The 25,839-nt window shown below is 47.9% G+C and overlaps 1 protein-coding gene across 1 annotated transcript in view; it reads left to right on the top strand.

Annotated features, from left to right (window-relative positions):
* LOC135994608 (syntaxin-binding protein 4-like) overlaps positions 1–25,839 on the top strand; it is a 42,777-nt gene that overhangs the window by 10,063 nt on the left and 6,875 nt on the right. The window contains exons 3-13 of the mRNA XM_065645301.1: positions 4,770–4,865; positions 5,645–5,714; positions 6,760–6,834; positions 13,771–13,856; positions 14,635–14,755; positions 17,395–17,536; positions 17,728–17,834; positions 18,258–18,411; positions 19,526–19,598; positions 22,328–22,425; positions 24,801–24,897. Of these exons, the coding sequence (XP_065501373.1) occupies positions 4,770–4,865; positions 5,645–5,714; positions 6,760–6,834; positions 13,771–13,856; positions 14,635–14,755; positions 17,395–17,536; positions 17,728–17,834; positions 18,258–18,411; positions 19,526–19,598; positions 22,328–22,425; positions 24,801–24,897 (1,119 nt within the window). The remainder of the gene's footprint in view (positions 1–4,769; positions 4,866–5,644; positions 5,715–6,759; positions 6,835–13,770; positions 13,857–14,634; positions 14,756–17,394; positions 17,537–17,727; positions 17,835–18,257; positions 18,412–19,525; positions 19,599–22,327; positions 22,426–24,800; positions 24,898–25,839) is intronic.

The following is a 25,839-nucleotide window of genomic DNA, read 5'->3' as shown; positions in this document are numbered from 1 at the left end:
GTTGTGATGTGCCTCTGCATGAAGTCCGATATCTCACAGAAATACCAGTTCTTGTGCCTGTGTCAAGCATCTGATAGCACCTTTTGTGGCTGGGAGGTTAAAATAAGGTCAAAATCCTGACTAGTTCCCTGTTGATGGTGAACAGCCATGGTGCTGAGAGCTGTGTCTGGAGCCAGAGCCCGTCCCTGGAGCAGGATCTGGGGGGAAAAGGCTTTTTAAAATTTTATGATTTTTTAAAATTTAATAATAAAAAATAAATAAAATTCCAAGTGCTTCCCAGATGATTTCCCTGTCCCACTGCAGGCAGGCTCCCTGGGAAGCCGCCCTGATGGGTGACGCAGGGCGTTGCAGCTCTCCTGGGGACTGGGCCATGTGAGTTGTTTTTGGAAAGTTTGGCTGGCGGGTAGGAGTATGAACACTGAGCGAGTCAGACGTCCTTCCACAGTGCTCTGAACATCAAAGCACAGAAGAAAAAAGAGATGGTCATATCCATGAGAACATGAGAAATGGCCACAGGTTCAGAAAACTCAGCCAGAAAGGATCCAGTGTAGCATCTCATCTGACCTCTGTGTATCCAGCAGTATAAATACTGATGCTCTTTCATGGACTTTATAAAAAATTGCAATCCTGCATCAGGATTTCTCGGAACCCACCATGTAGTCTCCTCCATAATTTTAAATTGCAAGTGCATCATCCTGCAGAACGGCTGTGGGCCCTGTGGTGAGGTTCCTGGGTGACCATTTGGGGACCTGTCCTGAGAAGTCAAACTCCCCAGAGAAATAAGGTCATGTTTCCTGAGACCTGAGATTAATTATAGATTCATTATTGGCTGTTGCCAGCTCTTGGGCTTTCTGCCATGGAGGAAAAGCTTTGCTGACTCCTCTCCTGGTCTTCTCTTCATGATGTTCACAGGAGCTCAGAGAGATGTCTTTGCTTGGTGAAAATGATGTTTTAATCACCAGAGGTGGATTTGGTTGAGTTGATGGGATTTTAACTGTTGGGTTAGATTAGCTCATTAAAGGAGGAGACCTAGAAAAGCCTGACCGAGCTGATGCTGACCTCTGGAAGAGGTTCACAGATGCTACAGCCTGCTGCCAGCCTCTTTGCTGGGTCCCATTTCTCTTCCTTTCCCCCAGTCTGTGGCCACAGGGTCTTGCAAGCACTCCACAGGGTCTTGCAATGTGCTGCAGGAAGGTATAAAAATACGGATTTTCTCATGCCATCATCAGCTTTCTTCATCCTCTCTTGTGAAGCCTGAAAGACCCAAGACAAGCAATTGTTCTCCAGAAACCATCCCTCTCTGCTGAGGAACAAGCAGTGCTTGCAGGAGCCCCGTGTCTGCCATAGGCGTAGCTGCTCAGAATATGTTTTTTGGGGAAAAAAAAAGGTGCCTCCATGAGCTTCTTATGTTCAGATGCAGGTGTTATTCCAGCAGAGTTTCTTTAGGGCAGCATCAACCACTGTGGCAGGTCAGCGTTTGGCCCCAGGTCTGTTGCTCCGTGGCTTTAGGTGGAAACCCACATGTGAACCTCAGCAGAAGTTCAAAGGGGTTACCAGGCAGCTCCTAAAACCTGAACTTTGAATTAAAGAATAGCCATCAAAGGGAAGTGCTGATTAAGAAGCATTTCACAGAAACACTGAGATCCCATTATCTTGACCTTGATCTTCTTAGGACAGGGCAGCGGGTGATTCACCTCCAATCTGTCCCTTCCTCCAGACAGAAAAAGCTGGCCGGGGCTGCAAGATCAACAGGGGGATTAAGGGAAATGTAATTGAACATTGCTAGCTTAGGTGCAAAGCGGGCAGCCTCTCTCTGTGTGGACTGCCGGGAACACGTGGTGAGGTCGGGATGCTCTGGAGATGATTACAGTTGGGCTAAACAACCAGATTAGCCAGGACACCCCTTGACCCTGTGGTACAGAGCTGCATAGCGAGCCAGGAGGAGGTAAGATTACAGCCTGAGAAGTTGAGAACTGCAACACTGGCATTAGTGGGAGTGGGATTAGATGCGCCAGAGAAGCTCAAAGGTCTTGAAGAAATTTATAGGATCACTAAGAATCTCAAGAAAACACTGTCTTGGTTAGTCACCTGTATGCCCAGCTGGAGTTTTCCCATGAACATTTATTCTCCAAAAGAGAAAATACAGGAGACATGGGCATCAGCTCCAGGACCTTTGCCAGAAGGGAAAGATTAAAGAGAGAGATCCAAAATAGGCTAGATTATCTGGCCCTAAGTATGACCTAATAAGCATTATACTGGGACTTTGATGCTGTGATAATTAAAGAGCCGTTATTTACCTACACTGGGTCCCAAATATAAACTCATGTTTATAAAATACGAAGACTCCCAGGAGTGCTGCCACCACAATCTTTGATGATTTGGGTTTGTTGCAATCAGTCCCAGGCTGTCCCACGGGTCGGTCTGAGCCCAAGCAGGTGTGAACCCCTCCTGCTCCTCCTCCCCGCCCTGGTGGGACCCCCCCAGTGCGTGTCTCGGGGGGCAGGACCCGCATCCACGGTGCCTCCATGGCAAGGTGATGGGTGGGTGGGCAGACCCTGGCAGCACCCAGCTGGTTTCCCAACAAGGGAGTTTAAAGTCAGGATTTTTTTCCTCCCTCCTGTTTGAGTGTGTCTGGGAGGAACACTGTGAGTAATCGCTGATTTTAATAACAAGATGGAATTTTCTCCTGACATCATTGGGCATAAAGGAGCATTTGTAGATACTTCAGTTATCTTAAGCCATTATTACAAATGATTTGTGGACACGAAAGGGAAATGAGTCATTATTGGTTTGATACCTCGGCAGAGGAGCCCATTGGAAGCAGGTCCTGTTGGGCTGCTGGGTGATGCTACAGCTGTGCCTCTTCTGAGATGCAGATTTTTACATGATTTGTCCGATATGTTTTATCATTCCTAATTATTTCATGTTGTGGTGTGAAGAAAGACATAGGATGCCTTCTTGAGTCATCACCTTGGCTTAAGGCAGACTTCCAGTGTCCTCCCCATCCCAGGGGTTTCCCAAACCCTTCCCACATGTGAGCCTGCTTCCCAGGGCCTCTCTGCCAGCTGGTGGCAAAGGCCACCAGCAGCCCCCCCAGCCCAGTCAGGAGCCGAGAACCTTTCCAGCTGAGCATCCTCAGTGATGAGCAGGTTTTACCTTCTGTCAGCAGGCTTTGGGGCTGCAGCATCTCTTCCCAGCTTTGGTCCACAGGTGCCCAACCTGCCCCCATGCCTTGGGGAGGCTTGTGCCACTCGGAGATACCTCTTTTGGGCAATATTTCCAATTTCAGTTAATTTATTTAAAAATACAATGGTGCGTGTTTCTGAGGTGTTCTGCTGTGAGTCCCCAGTGCTATCGGTAAAATAGCTCCTTGCAGATGCCCAGGGGTTGTATGGTTCATATGTGGTTAATGCATTAAGGCCAGGGAATAAACTCCAGCACTCAGATAGGGCTGGGGTTTTGTGCTTGGGACAAGTGGCAATTGGTGCATACAGGAATGAAATTAAAAATCGTAGCAATCTGGTTTTAATCACAATTTTAATGTAAAGGTGACTTGAGAGACAAGATCTTTCTCTAGAGGTAGCTGAAAGCTGTGAGTGTCCTTGCAGCAGAGCTGGGGTTACGAAAGGGAGGGACCTAGGGATGGAAATAGTGCCATTGTCCTAAGAAATTGCAATCCAGGGTCCACTCCTCTTCTCTTCTGCTTGTTTCAGAAAGAGATCTCAAGTTTTGGGGAAGAAGCTGTGCTCTGCTCCCCTGGAGGGAGGTGTTTTTTGCATGGGGTCACTTTGTGCGCCCCAAGGCTGGGAGCAGCTCGGGGCAGCAGCCAGAGGATGGAGGTGGCGTGACGCTGGCAGTGTCCCTCTCTGCAGTGCCGCCTGTCCTCAGTGTGCCCTCCTGTCTGGAGCAGCAAAATGCCTGACCGGCGGCTCTCAGGAGAGATTTGTTAATTAAAGCCGGGCTTTTTAATCCTTCTGTCCACAGCCTGGATCTTCGAAGCAGGACTTAATGAGCCCTGGACAAATAAGTCTCTTGGGCCTTTTCCTGCCAGCCGGCTTATGCGGGCCGGCAGGGACATGTCCCATGGCTGGAGAGGCGGCCGTGCAGCATGCGAGCCCTTTGCCAAGGCGCTGCTGTGGGGTGTTTGAGCCATGCCAAAGGTCATCTCTGCACCCTGGCTGCTCCTCCTGGCTCCAAACGTTGATAAACTGTGGGTGCTCCTGATGTGCAGCTCTGCCATCACTGGCGGCTTCAAAGGCTGCAGTGGAGATGCTGCTGGAGGCTGGTAGGCAGGCGAGCTTGCAGCAGGGATGTTCTCACCACTGTAGTGAACCTGGGGCTTGTCCAGAGGTTGAACCTCAAAGCGGGTGTCCTGGGGGAAACGCTTGTCTCCAGTAATGTTTCCTATGACAAGGGACATGAGTAGAGGCTGAGGCATCCACAGCAGAATCGGGTCCTTTCCCATCGGTGAATTTGGGCTTGGGGAAGGTGGTCGCTCCTTGCCCGTGCCTTTCTCACAAGCTTTGTCTCTGTAGCTTTTGCTCCAGGCAGGTGCTACCAGATGCTTTTAGCCTTCGTGTTTTGTCAGCAGCTGCATCCTTTTGCTTCTGCTGCTGCTTGTGTAGCACAGGGGACACATGGGGCTTTCCACAGATGGTTTTTAATGGGGGTGTCAGGTGGTGCTGGGGTGCCTGGGAGCTGTACCCAAGGCAGCCTGTGGAAACTGCTATTCTTCTGCTGCTGTGCCATGGGCACTTCTTTTCCTCCAGGTATTAAGGTAATCGGTGGCATCAAGGAACTCACTGGAGAAGAATATGGAGTTTATGTCAAGAGGATCCTTCCAGGTGGTGTTGCTTACGCAGATGGTGAGTTAAACATGGTGCGGAGTACCACAAAATTTGAGAAAAGCCAAAATCCAGCGTATTTATTTTATATGTTACCTTATTAGACACTTCAGGTGCTTCTTCCCAGATTTTTCAGCAGTTGGGGCATACTTTTCTACTGGGGTAGTCATTGTAACATCTGACAGCAGCCTTGTCTTGGCTTCTGCAGGATATATATGATCGCTTTGTGTTTTTAATGCAAGATCCATCTCTGCCACACAAAGAACTTCACTGTTCTGCCTGTAGCCCCAAAATGACGGGAGATCCTTTTGCAAATTCAGCTCTGCTCTAGGCCACTGATTTCATTCTGAGCATCTTCAAATAAGGAGATATTAGGCAAGGCTCTGCAGAGTTCACCTTTCATAACTTAAGCCAGAAAGATTTTTTTTTTTTCCCCCCAAATGTTACAACATAATTTTTCCATGTAATAAAGAAAAAAAATCCAGGACAGGTGGATGTGCCACTCGTGGTTTTCTACCTCACCTCAAACTGAATTAAGTAAAAGCTTTATTGCTTTTTTTGGTATTTATTTTCGTAACTTCCTACAGTAGAGGAAGTGCTGCGACACTGGCACAAGTTTTTCAGGAAGGCTGCAGAAACTTCATCTGTGGATGTCTTGAAAAACAGGTTGGATAAGCATCTCTGGAACAACCTATGCATATTTCATCCTGTCTCAGGGCAAAGAAAGGAACTGCCCAACCTCTCCCAGTCCCTTCAAGCTGTATTTTCTGCAGTTTCTATCCATTATTTTTCTTTTCTAGGGCGCCTGCAGCCAGGAGACCAGATCCTGGAGGTCAATGGAGATTCCCTAATTGGGGTTACAAGTGAGAGGTACCATATCCAAACGGAAATCTTGCATTCCTGTTGCTTTTGTATAATTCTGTGAAGTGGTTTGGGCTGCAGGTTGCACGGAGGACACCAGCGCCATCGCTTTGTCTGCACTGTGACACAGCCACGCTGTTCCCAAAAGCCAATTTGGGAATTACCAAATGAAAAGTTTCTATATAGAAACAGACCAGTGGACACAAACTGTATTTGTGAGATATTTATACATCCCCCCAAAATGCTGGGGTTTTTTAACAGCTCCTTGCACTTCCACTCCATCTGCTGCAGCTTCCCAGCAAGCCCCGCAGCTCCCAGCACAGGAGATAGTGCCTAAGCCTGACAGCACTGCTCTGCACAGGGGGTTCCCTCCGGAGCTGCAGTCCAGCCCCTCAGCTCCCCAACAGGAAAATAATTCATTGCCGGAGGAGTGGCTGCATTTTTTGGGGGCCCCTTTTCCATTAAATGTGGTGCCAGCCTGCTGCTGCCTTCCACTCCTGCAAGGCAAGAAGTGTGCTTCTGCACAGTGTGCTCAGGCTGGGTGGATGCTTGGGAAGCAGCATGACGTGTTTCTCCTGCTCCCAAACCCCCAGAGCAGCGGGGTTTGATGAAGGAGGTCCCCGAGGACATCTCTGCAGCTGCAGGGAGTCTGTGTCTGGCCCCCAGCACACTGTCCTGGCTCCCATGGGGACACATGAATGAGAAAGTGGCCATCTCTGAGACGGAAACTTCGCAGGGGAGGAGATGTGCTGGGAGGTGTTTGCTTACCACCACGTGCACCTCCTGGGTCTGCTTTGTTATTGGGGACTTCTGATTTATTGCAGAAGTGGGAAAATAAGGCTGCGACTTGCCTGCCCACCAGCCCTGCTGCCAAGGCAGGGAACGGGGCTGTTCCACAGGCGTCCAGCCAAAAAAGGTCACCTGGCTGCTGGCAGTGTTTGCCCAGGCCATGGGTCTCTGCCCAGTTTGCCATGAGCTTTGACACGTGGCCAGGTGAGCTTGGTGGAGCACCACTGTGAGTCAGCACTGACATGTTGTCATCCTTTTCTTGCAGGGCTGTGGACATCCTGAGGACAGCATCAGCCACCAGCCACATGCGCCTTCTTATAGCCCGCGACGATGATGCCAGGTAAGGAGTGTCATCTTGTGCCGGGAAGGGGGATCTGGGCGCTTGTTGGCACCATAGCTATGGACTGCCTTTGAGCTAACCGGGCTCAAAGCCCATGGTGAAGATGGATGTGGCCAAGGGTCTTTGATAACTGTACACTGATGGGAATGCTGTGGAGCTGTAATGGGAAGGGAAGCAAAGCTGGCGGCTCCCAGCTGCAGACCTGGCTCCCGCCCAGCCTGTGCTGGCTCCGCAGGCCATCCTGGCATCGAGCAGGTTTCTGCAGGTGTTTCCCTATCGAAGACCAGGGCAGCTCCAGCCTCAGCTGTAGGGTAGCACAGACTCCTTCAGCTCTGCTGTGCAGTGCTGAGCTGCCTGTGGCTTATCACATCCTGCACAGAGCTTTGGATGAAGACATAGGGACAGCAGAATCTTCCCTTTCCTTTCCAGTTAGACATGTTGAATTAAGGTCTTCCTTCCACAGGGGATTCCTCCTTCCCAGCAAGGACAGGCAGTTTCTCCCTGAAACTTCTCCCCTCACCGCTCCCTGGAAAATCTTGCTCCCTCTATACATGCTTGGAGGATTCACAAATAGAACAAAAGAGTTTGGTTTTGTCTTGGCTGGATTTAAGCTGTGTGGGACAATGATGGTGTCATGAGAGAGGGCAGGGTTGTGGAAAGGAAGGTATGGGATCAGCGAGGTCTTTTCTTGCATTCCCCAGGAGATCTAGTAAAATGTGCACGAGCATCTTCTCCCTTGAACAGAAAAACAGGTCTGGAAATTTGACATACACCAGGAACCACCAAAATGAGAGCGGGTTTAGGCAGAGCGTGGTCATGGGCAGGCAGGCTGGTGGGGCCAAGGCTTTGCACTGTGTGTGGGTGGCTGAAGATCACAGAGTCATTTGCTTGATGTACCCGCATCCCGTTAGCATAGGAGATGGTGGTTTCATGCCTTATCCATCAGCAGCTGTGGAGTGTTACTGCATTAGCAGAATAGTGAGAGTGCTGTAATGACAGGGATGAGACTAATTTTGACATAGTAATATACTGGTGGAGGAATTATTTGCTATTAATGACAGACTGCTTTTTACCTACACTCTTCCGGTGAAAGATAGTATCTCAAATTGTTATATTAACTGCAAGTCCTTCAGCAGCTGCTGAGAAAGCACTGGGTGAAGCGAACAGGTCACCAGAGCTCGACTCAGGAGTTTGACCTTCTTTTACTTAGAGTCTGAGTAAGGATGTGCAGGATGCACTTCTGTGCCACAGCGGTCCCCTGTGTCTGCCTTAGTGGGGGAAGTGGCAATGGGTGTCTTGCGAGATCCCCTCTCTGGGTGGCTGTTACTGGGGCTGGTCCCCAGCAGGAGGGGTGGGTTCCCACAGCTGAGCAGCTCCCTGTACCCATCAGTAGCAGGACTTGCTCAGGAAAACACTTCATTTCTCAGCCAGAGCCCCCAAAGCAGGTCTTCTTCCTTTACCCATGCCGGTCTGTTCCAGGCTGTTCAGGCAGCTCCTAATATCTTAAATTGCAGCAGATGTTTCTTAAAACATACGCACGCATGGCTTTGGCAGCAGCTCCAGCTCCTTCGTGCATCTGTCCACAGTTCCCAAATCGCCCTGTAAAGGGGCTACCTGAAAACCAACTGCAGAAGACTCTGGGAAGCACAGTGAAACTTTAAGTAATTTATTTTGTCTCCATTTGCTATTGGTTATCTGTTAAATCTGAAAAAGGTTAGCTGGTGGGAGAGTGGGGAAGTAATCAGTTTATCTTTTTTTTTTTAAAGATTTGCAGAGATTTCACTTACATAATCATCTCACAAACTGTTTAATACACGAATACATATCTCCAGGATTAAGGACTGTGGAAATGGGGGAAGGATTTTTCCGCTTTCTACTTTTTTTTTTTTCCCCTTAGTTTTTTTCTTTATTTTATTGATGTCCTATTACCTTTTAAGTCACTCCTTGAGCATGGGCGAGCAGACAGCCCTCTGTCTGGCTTGAAACGGGCTCTCTGACTCCCCAGAGACTATCAGCTCTGGAGGCGATACCCACGGAGATGCTGCACTGTGAATTCCCATGAGCTGAGGGCAGCCTTGCCACTGCCCAGCAAAGTGGTTCACGAGATGCCAAAGCTGAAGGAAGACACGGGGAGGAGTGTAATCAGTGTATTTACAGATACTCACATGCAGGTCACCTTCATAAACCCTGAGCGCATAAGGCATGCTGGAGGAGGAAACGCGATGGCTCTGGGTTTGGAAGACGATCCAACCCACCTGCCAATTTTCCCAATGACTCAGCTGAGTAGCATTTTATTGTGGTTGCCATTGGGTGAATTTGACTCATAAATGCTATTATTTGTCCCTGGAGTTAATTATAGGCCCAAATTACTTGTGCTCTTAATGGAACTCAGTCCTGGCATATATAAGATGCATGTTTTCAGCCTGTCGCATCAGACATGCTGCAGAGAGCAGCAGTAATGCTAGGGCTTAAAGCAGAAAATTCAGATTTAGAGCTGGACATGCTGGGTTTGGATGAAGGTTAGATCTGATTTCCGTCTGTCCTCATCTTTACCTAATGAGGATAATTTTATTGCATACACATAATTATTGTTTATTCATTCTCAACCTGAAAGTTACAATAGTTCCTCGTTTCTATGCGTTGCACAGATATCATCCTGGTCTTTCAGGTTTATCACTGTGAGAAAGCTGGTCTGCCCTGCACCTCCTAGTACGTACTTGATAAAATGCTAAATACATTGCGTCTCTGCATGATATGCACAGTCATCTCGGTGAAAACAGGTTATTTATTAATAGGGCTTGCACAAGAAGCAGCCAGGAAAGCATTCTGCTTTCTGCAACTGTGTAACCAATGTCAACCAATATCCAGGAATCAGCAGAGAGGCTGTTGCTTGGAGTTCATGCCCAGCCTGGTACAAATGCAAGGTAATTAATCCCTTTTTTTCCTGCGAGCCCTGCATGACAGTGGCGGCTCAGCCCACTGGTTTGTTTGAGCACTTGGTGCTGAACTGGAAGGCAGTGCTGGCATTGTCTCCCGCAAGCCTGGGGTGTCCCAGGGTCATTGGGGAAGAGCACGTACCCTTTTACACAGAAGCAGAGATGCACCTGTGCATGTCACTGCTTTGGAGGCATTTATGGAAAAGCAAAGCCCAGCAGTGGCTCAATGTGCTGCCCAGCACAGCTGGTGGAAATGCCACAGCTGCTGCAAGCTGGGCGCAAGAAAATCTGCTTTTGTGATGCTTTTGCAGGGCTTTGGGTTCACGGTTCCTGCTGACCTGCAGGCTCTGGGGTTTTTTTGAGACAAGCTATTAATCTATCCAGTGTCACAGGCTCCTTGTTCTGTGGTGCCCCAGCTGTGGTGCAGAGCTGAGGTTTCCAGACGCTGTGCTCTCTCGTAACCTTTGATGTAGGATTCACCCTTTGTTCTCCCAAGAACAAAAGGGCAGGACGAAAAGGTATTATGAGATAAAACAACAATATTCTGCATGAAGATTGGCCCCCTGCTGCTTAATCTGCAGCAAAGTCAGCCTACAGCTGGCTGCTGCTGGCAAACCCCATTATCCCCCTCTGCGCCGGGGGGCTGGTTGAAGGCTGTGCGGGTCTGAGCTCTGTCACAGGCATCCTCCAGACCTCAAATGTCTGTATCTTAATTAAAAAGAGCTGGAGAATGGATTGTTAAAATGAACTTTCCACCTAATGCAACCCACTATATTTTTTTTTTAAATAAAGCTGGGCATTTTAGTGTTGCAGATGTGTGACAACTCAAGTGTTTTACTAGGGGTCAAATTTTAAATATTAAAGACATCTTCTGAAGTCTCTTAGTGTCTCAAAGCACAAAGCAAGGCTTGTTGGTATTCTTTCAGCGTACTTGTTCATTAATTGGTAATGTTTGGGCATTGTCTGCCTGCCTGCAAATTCCTTCAAATACAACACTGAGCATAAAATTAATTCTTGGGAGATTGACACCAGAAAGTGTATTGCTTGCTGGTGGAATAAGCATGGGCTTCAAGTTAGTCGTGTCTTTATGTCCTTGGTGCAACCGGGGTTTGCAGTATTGACCAACAAAGCAAAAGCCGGGACAATTGCCCGTGATGTAGCATTTAGTCACATCGTCTCTACAGCAAAGCAACCCTGGGCTTGGAGCTCGTTGTTCAGGCTCCTGAGCAAATAATGATAAATACTCCTTTATGGATGAACTTAAGGACATGAAACAAACAACAACAAAGAATGCCCAAGTCATACCCACTCTTGCTTATAACAGAGTTTGACAGCATGGATCAGTGATTGGATTTGCATTGTTTAGCAGAGTTTAAAGAACATAAGAGCTGCCACATTAGTTGCATTTGCATTGACTAAGAGTTCTTTAGCCATTGTTTTAAGTTCATAACCTGTTCTGTGCTCTGATGAGTTATTATCTGAAGAAAACGTAACAATAGATGACCACAGAAAAACCCAGCCCAAAACAAAAACCCAACTCCTGATGGCTGGGTAACCACTGGAAATAATACATTAGCTTCCAGCATGTTAGACCTGTCGTTGCAATATGTCATGGAGGGATAAGGCCATCAGTGCATGAGTTACTAGGGAAATGAAAGTGTGAATCAACTATAGAAATACAGAGACTCTAATGGAAAGTTAGAAAAATTCTGCTGAGGTAAGATCCATCCAAGGTTTAACCCAGGGAACCACAGAACAGCAAACTGCTGTCCTACTGCTATAGGGTCTAAGCTTTCCTTCCATTTTCTCAGTGCTTTTACATACATTTCCATGTCTAACACTGTGAAACTGCCTGTTAAAACAGTTTTGTGGAAGGTGAGCTTTCTGAACAAAGTAGTTGTATTATTTTTAAGGTCATGGGTTTAGTTGATAAAGACAATAGTGTTGATGCAAAGTATTGGGATTCATCAAGGCATTCCACTAAGTACTGTGTGACACTTAGAGTTAAAATTAGCATTAAATGGAATGAATAAGCTATACCTCTGATGGCAATATTAGATAAGGCAGGTACTGGTCTTTGAAGTTTGTTAATGAGCTTCTTGTTAATGGGAAGACATAAAGTACTGAGAGTATTTCCAGCAGGAATCTAAACAGCTGGTGATTCATTTGTCATTTAATATTGTTGACTCTAATCTAGCCAATAATATATAACATCTGTCCCGGTAAAGTACGCAGATGACACAATGTCTGCTTGTGTGTAAGAGTAGCCTCATCACTGAGGAAACTTTGCTGTGGCTGGTTTCCTACAGGTTTATGTCTTAAGCTTGTCTGTCTGTCAAGCATGAGAGCTCGCCACTCATAAACAGGCTTTTCCTGTAGCTATAGCATCAAGAAGACACCTTCCCATGGGGATTCCCTCATGCCTTCAAAGTGCACATCTAATGATGTTACCGTGGCCACAGAAGCAATACTTTCAGAGTCTCTTCCCTTTGCCTAGCTGCTTATTTAATGACACCTGTAAGAAATTAGTCATCCTTGAGGCTCTTCTCTCTGCCAAAAAGTTGGATTGATCAGGTAGGGTTGGGTTATGAAGGAAGAAAATGACATGGACACAGAAGGACACATGCTTCTGGGAGTGAAGAGTGGCAGGGATGGGCACAAGAGGATGATGCTGGAATATGGCATCCCCTCCTCTGTCTATAATCCAAAAGGATGAGAGAGGCTCAAGGCAGCTCAAAGGAGGATTCCAGAAATGATGCAGCAGCTGGTCCATATGGTTAATGGTGGTTCTGAATGAAGTTTAAAAACTCGACATGTTACACTTGGCAAAAGGAAGGTCACGAATCCATTCACCTGTTGTATACAGGTAGTTACAGCTCATTGAGGACTCAACATACTTGGTAGATATATGATGGTCAGACTCAACCTGGAAGGAAAGCATTAAGGAAGGCACTGAGGCACTGAGCCAGCTTTCCAGGGGATGTTGTGGAGGAGATTGCTGTGCAGAGAGGTAATATAAGAAGCAGGGAGGGTTGCCTCAAGACAGAGGGATCATGCTAAATGTTTGTGGGCTGCCATTCCTCCCTGCTCTTGAACTCACCAACAAGCCGTTCTGATCTTGATATTTGTAAGTTAAGCATGCTCCTGCTGGTTCAGCGTCTTCAGCCATGGACTACTGGGAAAAACACAGAAGACTGTGCTGCCTCAGCACGGTTTATGTATGCAGGTCTTTGTTAAGGTCTTATGCTCCAAGAGTTTATCCTGCAATGTTCATAGAGGATATCAACATGAACAGATTCAGAGAGTGGGATGCTGCTTTTGCATGTGCTCCAGAAACTATCTCCCATCTTTGTCCCAGCAAGAGCTAGCAGGAACTGCTTTCTGTCTAGGAAAAAACAAACCAATCCAAAACAAGCAAACCCCAAATACCCCAGAGAATAATCTACATTTAACTATTCTGGAAAGAGTCACAAACAGCAAAGCATTTTTATTTTATGTGTGCATAGTTACAGCTCCTTCTGACAGTCTGTTTAATTTATGAGGTGTGTTAGCAAAACTTCTAAGCCTTATAGCTGGGCATGAAATTATTCCAGCTGATTCCTAGGATGGTCCATGTGGTGGCATGCAAGTCAGGGGGCAAGGCAGGGCTCCTGCATTCGTCTGCCCTCTCTCTGGATGGACAGTCCCTGTCACCAGTGCCTGTCCATATGTCCCTTCCAAGCCTCTCTTGCCCGCTGTCACCCTGAACGCTTTCCAGGGCAGGGAAGGAGCACACCGAAGCTCCAGCCCATCGCAGGAAAGCTGCACTAACGTGAGATTGACTATCGACTTTAAGCCTTGCACAGCCTCTTGAAACAATGGGGTTATACTCTTATGCAAGAGAAAGCTCTGTCTGTTCCACCATGGCAGTAAGTCCCTGCCATCAGGGGCACTGTCGTCATATAGTCAGGTGGGGAACAGTTTTAAGCAGAAGCTGAATATACAGTGTTTTTCTTTTCAGGAGAGAGTTCTCTGAGCTGCTGGAGAAGTTTGGCTCCCAGAGCAACACGGGCTCAGCACGGAGCTCGCCGATCCTGCACGGCGGCGGTGAGTAACTCGGCATGTCTTTGGGGGCAACCAAAAACCCCTCTCTCTCTCTCTGCTAGGAAAGTTTTCTTTATCCCAATGTTACTTTGAAGGAGTTTTGATTTGATTTGTGCAGGTGTTTGGGTGGAGGTTTGAAGGTGAACAAGTCCTGCTCCTCCTTATTGCAAGCACTTAGTGTGTCCTCGAGTGCCGAGCGCAGGCAGGGCCAGTCCTGCCTGCACAGAGCGAGCACAAAGTGAGACAAGCTCCTTAGGTGACCAAGGGAGAACCAGGTTGGGGTTGTAACAGCTTCCCAGATGCCCCGGCTTGGATTAAGTGATGTGCTGAGAAGATAGCCCCAGCAATACCTTTCTCTGTAGGTGCAGCTTTCTACTATGGATTTCAAAGCATTTCAGCAACTGTTCGTTCAATGGTAATTATTTTTCATTTGCAAATGGGAAATGTTTTGAGAAGTGCAACAAGGTTAACCTAAGCCAGGTGCCAGCGCATCAAATCATGTGTGCATGGGGAAAGAAGGTGTCCCTCTGGCTTAGTATCCCACCAGAAGGCTGCCAACTCTTCCCCTATGGCAGAGGTATGTCGCGCTGGCAGAAGGGTGATAGTCCCATGCTGGAACTGTGCCGAGAAGGCTGAACGTTCCTCTCCATGTCTTTAACTACTATGTGTTTTTTCCCCAAAAATCTGGGAAAACAGTGTCAGCTCTCAGTGGTAGACCAGGGGAGGAGGCTGATGCTGGAGTATTTGTGTTCCCTGGACTGACTCTGACTTTGCTGTTCAGGTCGATACCTGGAAAGTACATCCTCAGGCTCCTCCTCGCGCTCCCAGAGCCCGCTGCTGCTGAGCCCTGCCAATTCCCACAGCCCCTTCATCGGGAACCCGGCGCACCCCCAACACACACAGTACGTACAGGTTGCACCGGGTTGGCCCTACAGAGCCTGTCCCTTGGTCAGTCATGAAGATATCACCGAATGTCAATCACTGTCTTAGGGGTAGAGCCAGTGAATACTTCCAGTGTTTGAAGAACAGCTTTGTTCATCCTCACCTCTTCTATACTGTTGTATCACCACAAGGGCTAGGAGACCATGGTGTCTTCTAGAAGTCCTTATTGTGGTGATAGCTTGACTGCTCCTGGGAAGCCTATGCCCAAGAACTGAAAAGCTTCCCTGTTGAGGCAGTCAATATGTTTGCAACATGGTTAATATGCGATATGGTTACCATGCAACTCTTCCTCCTCCCCTCTGAAACCTGGGGAGAAGCTATGGCCTACAGCCAGCTGAGAGGACCCTGCACACCACCTTCGTAAACCACGTCATGAGCAGAGTGTCTCTGTGTGGCCAGTGGTGCTTTCGGAAGGTGCTTCAGGAGCATGTTTTCTGTTGCCCTTGCTTCTGGCACGTTGACATCGTGCAACAGGAGCACAAGCATTGACCTCTTGATGCAAACACTTCTGACGCCCTTTGCTTTGCTGTCAACAGTGGTTACCTACAGACACTGCATCCTTTTGTCTCCAGAGGATCTCCTGGAGCATGTGTTTTCATGTGGTCGTCTGTTGCTTTCATATTTCACAGGGTCAGAGGTTTGGACAGGCAGAGCTTGTTTTTCTGTGGAGTCTCCTCTCCAGGGTGCTTGGGGTTGCCCGTCTCCAGAGGGACAGCTCAAAGTGTGTTAACAGTTGTGGAATTGGGACCATTTGTCCCCAGGGCTTGCAGCTTCCTTTTCCTTGCCAGCGTAAACAAGCCAAGTCACTGTTAAAGAGAATCGGCCCTTACTGCAGAACCAGTAAATCCTCTTGCTAAATACTAGCTCTTTATTAGGGATTTGCAGAGGACAAATATTTGGCACCAGAGGTTTAAGCTGCTTGCATGGAATGAGAGACCTTTACAGAGGAAAGGCCAGCTCCTCTTACTTGTCAGCTGATTTGGATAGACAGACACCCTTGCTCTGCTGTTAACCCACTCTGGGCTGCAATTCAGGCCAGAGGGGACCTGGTTTGGTTGCCTCCTCACTCAGCACTGCCATGCTGTGCCATGTTCTGCTTGTGTCCGTGCTGCTGCCAGGCCCCAGTGGTCTTCTCCTGGGAGCAGCATGAGCCGTTTGAAATCACCAGCCACTGACTGCAGCTGAGCGTTGGTGGTCCACTGCAGAGATGTAATTTGGGCTACTGGTCTTTTCATGCACGTGGCTGCCACCCCTTCTGCTCACTGCACGTTGTCCCCAGGCTGTGGCCTCTCATCATGGTCTCACCTGAGGTCCTGCCACCCCATTGAGCAACAGGAATCTGATATGGTTCAGTCTCACCACAGATAGTTTCTGATATTTTGATGTGAACGGAGAGTTTTAATGTTATGTTTCATGACATCTTTTTCCTAAAATATTTCTTAGAACAATGTCTTTTCATAGGACTAAGACACACGGCTGCGTGAATGCAGTCCCTTTCCCCAGCAAAGCCAGCTGGCTCTCGCGGGGCCACACTGCCAGTCTGGGGGTGCTGGCAGCTTGCTGCTCTGTCACCGGGGTGTCTGACCACAGGGGATGGCATCGCTGAGGAGCACAGGGTGGTTACGCACTGGTGCCACGGTGAGGCATGGGATGCACAGCTGTCGTTGCATCTTCAGTTATCTTATAACACAAGGAGGGCCACAAACTGCAGATCATTTGGTGAATGGCTGCTATGGAAATAAACTGAAACAGAGAAAAGCCAGCCCATTAGGAGGAAAAGGGTTGCTGACCCTTAGATCCCACTGAATCCTTCCCCCGAAACCTCCCTGTCGCAATGCTGCCCGCCATCCTGTGGGTGCTCAGTGAAATCTCTGCTCCCACAAACACTTACTGCAATTGTTGAATCTCCCCTCCACACAGAGCCACCTGTGGTGGCCTGGTCTTAGTGGCCTGTTGGGTCTCATCTAGCAGGCAACTTTTTGAGGGTAGGGTCCAACCTTACTTGAACATCCTTCATTAGGCAAGTCATCTGTACCACTGCCACAAAAGTAAATCACAGTGTAGTGGGTATTGCTATAAAGGCACTTAAGGGCTCATTTCTTAGGGCATCTTGCAAGATCTTGAGTCCAAACCTCGGTTAAGACACAGATAGCTGTGTATCCTGAGCTTCACTTTGATGTTTGCTAAGGGCTGCTTAATAGTTGACCAATCTGTAAATTGCTGTCTGGTGATTTAGCTGGATTCAAACAATAACCACATCGATCCTTTGCGTACTTTTGGCTATAAAAACCAAGAGTCCCAAATATATTCTTTTTAAACCTTTATTGTCTCTTTATTTTCTAAATGCAAACAAGTATTCCCCAGCATTTGGGATTATGCAAGACAGATGTCTTCATAATGTTGAAAAATGTTTGCTGAAAAATGGGAGTCCTCACCTATGCTTTCCAAGGTTGGGTGGAAGAAAAGATGCAGAAGTAGAAAAAGTTGAGAGAAGTTAGAAGGATCATGCACTGAAAGAAAACCAGGCAGAGTTCGCTCAGTGACATAAGAAAATGAACCAGATCACCTTGAGTCACCTGCTAACATCTCTCCCTTGCAGCTACTCCATTGAATCAGGAATCCAGAGCATTTCTATAGCAAAATCCTCCGGCTTAGGGCTGACAATCAGTGGTGGATCTAACAGGCCTGATGGCCCCATGATTTATGTTCAAGAGCTTATGCCAGATGGTGACTGTTACAAGGTAAGTGACCGTGGAGACCCTCAGTGACTTTGCAATGGGGACCTCTCCTAGAAGCTATAGCTGTTCTGAAGCAGCTTTTCTAAGAATAGATGAACAATGCATTGCATGGACTAATGAGGATCTGTGTTGCAGGAGAAGGCTTTGGGCAGAGAGATATTCCTTCCCAATGCTCTTTCTCCTTCTTTGTTTAGGATGGTAGGCTCCGACCTGGTGACCAACTAATTGCTATCAATAAAGATTCTTTGGTGGGCAGCACACATGAAGAGGCCAGAAAAATAATTGCTAAAGCCAAATTCAGGTAGGCATGTAACATATTTCCTGTCATCATCATGGTGCTGTTGAGTTTTGGGCAAAAATCCCTGAGGTCATACCAGTCTTTAGCTTCAAGAACCATAAGTTAAATGATGCTTTGAGATGGTCCTGGTAGGTGATCATGTAAGGAAATCTTGAATGCATGGATCATCCTGAAGTGTAATCCAGACCTTGCCAATGTTCTGGTCCTCATGAATATCCTCTATCAGTGCCCAGCAGAGTTCTGCAACAGAACTGAAGTTCAAATAAGCAACCCAGTTGCTGGAGATCCAGCTACACCAGTGCAGGCTACATTGGCCTAAGTGAGATTATTCCAGAGAGAAAAACAACTGGCATGGAAGTTCTGCAAATTTAAGTTGTGCTTTTTTTAATTGTTAATAAAATGTTCTGTATTTGTTGTTTCTTTAAGACATGAAGGAAACACAGAAGTGGCCTTTATTCCTGGAAGGGGACGGTTACATCCTGGACTGTCAGTTCATAACAACATTCCATCACCACCTCCGAAGGCTGTGGGGAACGGTGTAAGTTCCTGCAGACTGAAGGCCCACATGAGGTCCCCAGAGGTAGGTTGAAGTTCATATCTAAGACAACCAACATCAGTCCTGTGATCTGTCTTTGATCAGAAAACTCTTCTTCATGGACTCCATGGTAGTCCTTCTGGACAGTGGAAAGTCTGTAATGCTGATGTATGTACCCCTGTCTTACAGCCAGGTATTTTAAATCTGAAATACTGATTCTTCTTTCTTGGGTTTGAGACAGCAAGTGATCTGTGGAGGTAATGAGAGGAGCTTCATCTCCAGGGCCTGCATTCAGACCTGTTTCAGAAGTCTCAGGTTTAAAAAAACCACAAAACCCTTCTGTGGATAGCAACCTGCATCTCATTCAATACCAGTCACAGGGCTGGAAGGGATCTCAGGAGTTGGTTTGATCTCGTCTCCTACCCAAAGGCAGGAACAACTCTTTGTTCTTAAAGACTTCTGATGGTGAATCCACAGCATTCCTAAGCAGCCCGTTTCTGTTCTTCACTAGCTTAATGATAAGTCAGGCTCATTCCTCCTTGTGAAGCCCAGCTCCATGTTGTGTTCACAGAGACAAGTGCTCGAGTTGTGCGTGGTGAGACAGGATCGAACCACACCACCCTCATGATAACTTAGGCCCGTGGCTGGATTCTGTGCTCAGTGTATCTACCTGGTGACTCTATTTTTTCCTCTTACTTGTGCTTTCAGCTGTCACCTGGCACTCAAGAAAGGGTGGGCACTGGTCTCAGTTCCCTGTCATGCTCACTGTGATCATTATGTGTTTTGGGTAAACAACGCAGCTGGCTGCAGACTCAGGACCTCACTGGTGGGTTGGATGCAGAGCTTGAGGGAGAACTTCAGTGGAGAAAGATGTAAGGTCAAATTCATCTGCAGCTCTCAGTTACAGTAATGACAAACTCGGTTTTCTGTGCATCACCAGAGATTCTGGGATGGCTCAGGAATGCACCTGTCCCGAGTGCTCCCAGAGCAACCCCCAGGGTCTCTTTTAGCCCATCTGCACAGGACACAGACGTGGTGCCTTTGCTCTTTATGGGTCAGATGAATTGCTCTCTCTTGAACTCCTCTATCTTCCGCTCTTTATTTACACCTACAGATTCTGCTTAGCGACTGTCTGTGCTGTTGTGTCTTCTTTTTCTAGAATAGACATGAAAATCATTTTCCTGTGCCTTCTTTGTCACCGGACATTTGCCCACCAGAGCTTACTGTTTCAGGTAAGAGTCCTGCTAGATTGCTTCCTTTGTGAGGGTGACAAACACAACCTTGGCTGCTCGGAGCTGAGAATGATGAAATTAATTTTGATCAGTGTTTATGCTGCTGTAGTGGAATCTAATGGTGCGATAATGAGACTCAGATGACTAGGAGAGAGGGAAGGGAGCAGCTTGGCTTATTCAATGAGTAGTAATTATCTCCGTGTTTGTCCACAGTAAATAGCAAAATTCTTTACTAAGGCATTCAGAGGACTAAGGTACTCATAGGAGACTTCTTTCACTCTCAGCCTGTGTTTCACTTGCAGTAGTGTCTTTGCCCACGTGCAAAATTATGTCAGACTTGCATCCAGGAGGTCCCATTGCAGGCAATGTTTCTTTCTGATGGGAACTGGTCCTCGGAGACACAGTATAAAAAATACGATTAATTATAGTTGTAACGTACACAGCAATCCTGCGCATTACACAGGCATCAAGGATGCCCTCAGTTGGTCAAACTGGGAAATGCTTATAGGTGTGGTTAAGTCGCATTTTTCTCCAAATCCAAGCTTCACTTTTTGCTTAAGTTTCCATGCTGTGTTTTCTCTCCATGCTCTGAGTCCCCTGCTGAGTTCTTGACTTCTGTGGGAGAGATCTGCTCTGTTCACTCGACGGGACGGCAGCAACAGGGGGGTGAACTGAGATCAGCCTGCAGTTTCACAGGTCTCTTAGGAATTGCAGGAAACCTCACTAACCCCCATGATGCAGCGTCCAGGGAGATGACCTCCAGCAAGAGACCCCATACCCCTATGATACGAAGGTTACTCCTGCCCCAAGGAAAAGCTGGGCTTTCCCCAGCAACTCCTTAGCAAGACTAGCCCATTATTCTCACAGCTGCGAGTCAGATCCCTTCCCTGCTGAGGCACTGGCCCTGCTTGTGAATCCCTGTGCCATGTTGTAATTTCCATCTGGAAGGCTAAGAACGAGCATTGCAAGGTAAATTGTGTTTAGTCTATATCTGGAATTAGTGGGAGAGACAGGGAGCAGACGGTGCTGGGCTGGATGTGTGTCAGCACTCTGCTCCCAGGGGTACCTGTCTCACCTTGGGCAAGCTCAGCAGGCTTCAGCCTTCACCTTCTGTGCTCTGCACCGCAGAGACCCTGGAACAGGGACTGCTCTTGGTCTGTCCTCCCTGCCCCGAGCATCCTGCAGCCTTGATTTCAGGTATGCTTTTAGGTGGCCACCAACAGCCAGAGCTCCCAGTGATGGGGAGCAAAGCCCTGGGTCATGTAGGCAATCCAGCAAATAGCAATGACCTAATCACCTCCTGACTTAGCTGGGGGCTTTCATTACATGCGTTTTTTTAATGTGAAATGCTGAAGAGACTTTGTGTCAGTGTTGTCATCCACGAAAACAGACAACTGGCTTTAAAAGAGCAGCAGCCAGGCCTGGAGCCTGGGCCAGTGATTGCCTCCCTGTTGGTGCCTGATGGATGCCCTGGATATCTGCGTGTCCAGAGCTGACAGCAAAGCCACGTGGGGCTAATCCTGATTATCCATGCGTCAAAGGGTAACAGCTCTGCCCTTGAACTTCAAGAGTAAGTGTTGGTGGCTGATCCAGCAAACCCATTTGTTACCTCTTGCTGCTTCCCAGCTGCTGGTGTTGGCAGAGCGGATGAACACCCGGATTAGGAGGATTACGCTTGTGCAGCACCTCTGCAAGCTCTGCCTTCTCCTGCCGCCTGGTCTCTGTCCCTTTGGTCACAGAGGGTGCAGTGAGAAGTGCTAGAGAAGTTCAGGAGAAGCAGTGCTACTTGGCCAGACAGGGCTTCCCGTGATGTTAATCAGATCCCAGACAGACGAAATAAATTGTTCCCTGGGAAAATCCTGTGCCACTGGCACGAGAAGGAGTTTTGTCACCAACCTGGGCTGATGACTTGAGGGTGAGCAGGGGCAGGCAGAGCAGTCCTGCACCTTTCTAGAGTCTGGCAGGGCAGCTCCTGAGCAAGTAACGCCTTCTGCAGCCTTTTTCCCAGGGAATGTCACAGGTTCTTATGGACAAATGTGAAGGTGGTGCCCACAATGATGAGCCAGCTGTTAGCAGCTGGCTCTTCTGATCTCATAACAGCTTTGCACCAGCAAAGCAGCTGCTGTTTCTGCCTCTGTCTCCCTCTGTGTCAGCCTTGCAATGCATGTGGCTCCTTCTACCCCCCAAAAAACCTGCCTGCCCAACTGAGGGAAAAGAGTTCAAGGCTTTTTGCAGTCTTGAGGAGGTAAAAATTCTTGCACCAGCGTTTTTCCACATTACTTTTAATCTGTCAATTCTCTTTTCCATGGGTGTTGTGAAAGCCAAGGCCACGCTTTATAAAATGTTGGGTTTCAGTTCTGCTTAATCAATTAGAAAAGACAAGATCCAGGCAGATGTTATTTTTTCACAGATCACCATAACTACAGACCCCAACATTCCATGAAAATTTGTGATTAGACATTTCAAAAGTTCTGGTTTTGCAGTCCTAGGTCCTTGCCTATATTATAATAAACTGTGCAGAAGCCCAGTTTCAGTAAGGGTTTGCCCCAGTATCCAGTCTTTTCAACAGGGGCCTTCCAGGACTGGATTTAGTAAATCCTAGTCTTTTATATCTGGCCTGCTGCACACACATTATATTTCATGCAACAAGAGTTCTGAATTTTGCTTTGCAGGCACCTTTTTCCTCTACCCAAGTGCTCTTCCATTAACACTTATTTTTGGCTTTTCAGCACCCGCTTCGGCATCTAATCATAAAGCAGCTTCAGGCACCAAAGCAAAAGTAGCGCTGGATCCCCATGTCCGGCTCAAGGACGGGAAACTGGAACTGGTAAGTGGAACAGGTCCCTCTCCCCAAAACAAGGTCTCCTCTTGATCTTCTCCAGAGGTGCACTATGCAGAAAACAGTCCACAGGCATGATACCTCCTTCCTTCCAGCTGTCACAGTATTGGCAAACTCAGTAAGCTTATGTGAATGGTATCCTTCTATTCCTTTTCTGTGAAAGAACTGGTCGAGACCCTCTAGTTTTGATTCTTGCACCAATGTTGTGCTCAGGCTTGTAAGGACTGGGTCAGGTACTAGCAGGGGGGTCACTATGTTGCTTGTTTTTTGGAGGGACTAAAAGACATAAGCCTGAATAGAAACAGTTGAAGAGAACCAGCCTGCTTGTTTGCACAGAGTAAAGGTATAGCACTTGATCAGTGCCCTAATCTACACGTACATCCTCCACCGACCAGCCTGCGCCTGCCTAATTCCACTTCACCTCTCCAGGAAAAGCAATAGTGCAGGCGATACAGAGTGCAGAGCCAGCCGCAGTGCTCGGAGCATCGCTTTCCTTATCAGCATCCCACTGCTCACGTGCCACAATTAATTAACCTGTCTACTGAGATGGAGGCATAAGAGTTGGCAACCAAACTGTATTTATTACCAAGAGTCTGTGAAGAACAAAAAAAGAGTCTCAACTCTCTGGTTAAGTTTGCTGGAGGTTGTCCAGCCTCTGAAGGTAAAAAGGGAGAAAAGGGAGTAGTGAAACATTCCAATCATGTTTGAAAAGGCATTTAAACATATCTTGGCTATTTCTCAATGCACTGGGAAGCTCCAGAAGTCTCCTCCTGGCAGTTGCATCTCCCCGGGACATGACGCATTTGAGCCAGGGCTGTAGGTGCCGGCAGCTGCCCTCCAAACTGCTGCTGGGGTGACCTCGGGCAGACTGGTGTGGGTGAGAGAAGGCTGAAATATGAGAGATCTCATTGAGGATCCAGCCAGTACCGCTGCTCCTCTCATAATTTTATGGACAATGTATTCCATGGGCAGGGAGTGGAATATATTCCATCAAAGAGCAGGGAATGGAGCTGCCCATATGTTCACTGAGACCCTGGTGAAGAGCAGACTGCCCCTGGGGGGCCATGCCGCCCCCTCTGGTTTTGGGGTGCACATCCCACCCTGAGTACTACTGGACTTGGAGGCGGGGAGAGTGTGGGAACACAGCCCCTCCTGCAAAGCCAGGGGGCTCCAAGGAGAATGTTGCAGCGAGCATCTGCTGCCACCCCACGGCAGATGCAGCGGTTGCCCTTTTGCTGCTCTCTCCTCCTGGGAGGGCAGCACACAAGCAGGAACTTCTCCTCTAAACCCGCATAATTCTCCTAAAGCAGGATTTAAGATTGTATTTTTGCACCGACCTCTGCTCATCATTGGTATGAAAGGAGCTCCTCTTTGGAGGGGGGAGCTGGGGATGCTTGGCTTCCCCTTTAAAAAGCCAGTGTGATGAGCAGACAGCTGCAGCAGTGCTGGGGTCAGGATGTCCACCCTGACCGGTACAACCTGAGATGGTTTTGGGGTAGCCCACGCCAGGTGCCAACATCAGCAGGCTGAGGATCAGGGCACCCCAAAGCCTGCAAGCCTGCAGCACTGCCTGGTGCAGGGGTGGTGGGCAGAGGAGGAGAGCTGGGACTCAAACAGGCCTCACGGGCAGCATGTGAGAGCAAATGGGTCCCATGGGCTTGCTGGTGATGGAAACGTGAGCAAGGGTTTGTCTGCAGCCCCTTCCAGGGGACCATGTAGGTGGTGCTGTACCTGCATGAGCAGGAGCCATGTGTGCAGCCTAGGACAGGCGAGTGTTTAACCCTGGCTTGACTTTCAAAAGCTTTTACTTACTGCTGCCAGCAGCAAAGTGGGGTTTGTGCAGGTTTATCTGCTTCTGTGTAGTTCCCTAGGGCTGAACTGATAAATATCAGTAGAAGATAAGGCATCAGGCGTAATGAGAGAGCAAAAGGTGCAGGGCAGAAGGAAAATGTTTGAATGTCTCTTTTTGCCACAGGAAATATTCTGTGAAAAGCTTTTATCTTCTCGGTCCCAAATACAATTCTTGGGCAATAAGAGAAGGAGGAGAGGCTGAGCTCTTGGCAGCTACAGCTCCACTGGCTTCTGATAAAGCTCCTGACAGTTTGTCATAGCTGCAAATCTGCTTGCAATCTGTATAAAATATTCTTCGAGGGATGTGAACATGTCCCTGTCTTCAGGGACAGACATTTCCGTACACATGGAGGAGAGAGTGGAAATCCAGCCCAAGACTGCTCCTTTGGGACATGCTGCCTGGAGAGTCACTTCCAGGAGAAAACCCAGCACCAAGTGTTTTCCCAGCACCTACTTCAACAAGTTGCTTTTCCAGTATTTTTCTTATTAAAGGCTCGTTGTTTCTGCTCAAGGTCCTGCAGTATCTTGGTCTGGATGTGGCTGAGGAGAAGAAGAGGCAGTTGCGGCAAAGTTTGACCACAGACTCACAGGGGACGGTGGCCTTTGGAGGTGAGTGGGCAGCTCTGTGTCTGACGGGCTTTTTCATTTTTGCGTAGTTTTGCTGGAGGCTGAGAAAGGAGAGAGGCATCTGCTGAAAGGTGGCAGGTAAGACACCTGCCTGGGTATTGATGTAGCCTCAAAACAGTTAAGAAAAGTCGTGAATACAAAAGGCGTTTGGTAGAGGTGTACGTAAAATGAGAAAAAAAAGAAAGTCAGTGCAAGGGCTCACGTTCCTTAAAGCCCAGCTCACCTGGCAAGAGCTGGCCAGAGGACAGGCTGAAAGTAAAAGCCTGCTCTGCTTTCTGTGACCTGCCAGAACATATCTGGCCTACAGGGTCTACTCCCCAGAAGCTTTTTCACAAAAATTCAAAGCCATCAGCAATGTCCCCAACAGCCTTGCAAGACACAACACCTCTTGGATGGATGTTTTTGTGCAGTGAGTGATGAGATATGGAACCATGCGACTGGCTTCATAGTTTCTGGCAATAGAAATAAGGACAATGAGAGGTATTCGGCAAATACGCTGGCAGCAAAGATGCTGCTCTCGTGCAAAGGCTCCGGCTCCTGCTGCAGCCCAGGGACTGAGGGCTGGAGGGGCTGGGATCCGCTGCCACCCCCTCTCGGTCGCACCAGCTCCCGCCTGTCCCATGCAGCCCCTCGCACCGAACTTCCCTCCAGGGCTGAGAGCAAGATGAATCTGGGTTTTCAGTCTTGTCGATGTAACACCTTTTCTAAGTGCTGAAGTAATTGAGTTAGGTTGGTTTTTTTTAGTTAGTTTGTTTGTTTAAATCAGCAACATGAGAAATGCCAGCAGACAGGTGAGTGCCTTTTGTCAGAGAAATGTGGTTTTGGCTTAAAATTTTATAATGCTGAGAACCACAATTGTGAGAACTCTGCTGTGAAAATATCTGGAGTTTTTTGGTTTTTAGAAGTTTGTTGTTTTCAATTGGA

Source organism: Caloenas nicobarica, chromosome 14 (genome assembly GCF_036013445.1).
Source record: "Caloenas nicobarica isolate bCalNic1 chromosome 14, bCalNic1.hap1, whole genome shotgun sequence".
NCBI classification, from domain to species: domain Eukaryota; kingdom Metazoa; phylum Chordata; class Aves; order Columbiformes; family Columbidae; genus Caloenas; species Caloenas nicobarica.
This window is presented reverse-complemented; position numbering and strand designations above follow the sequence as displayed.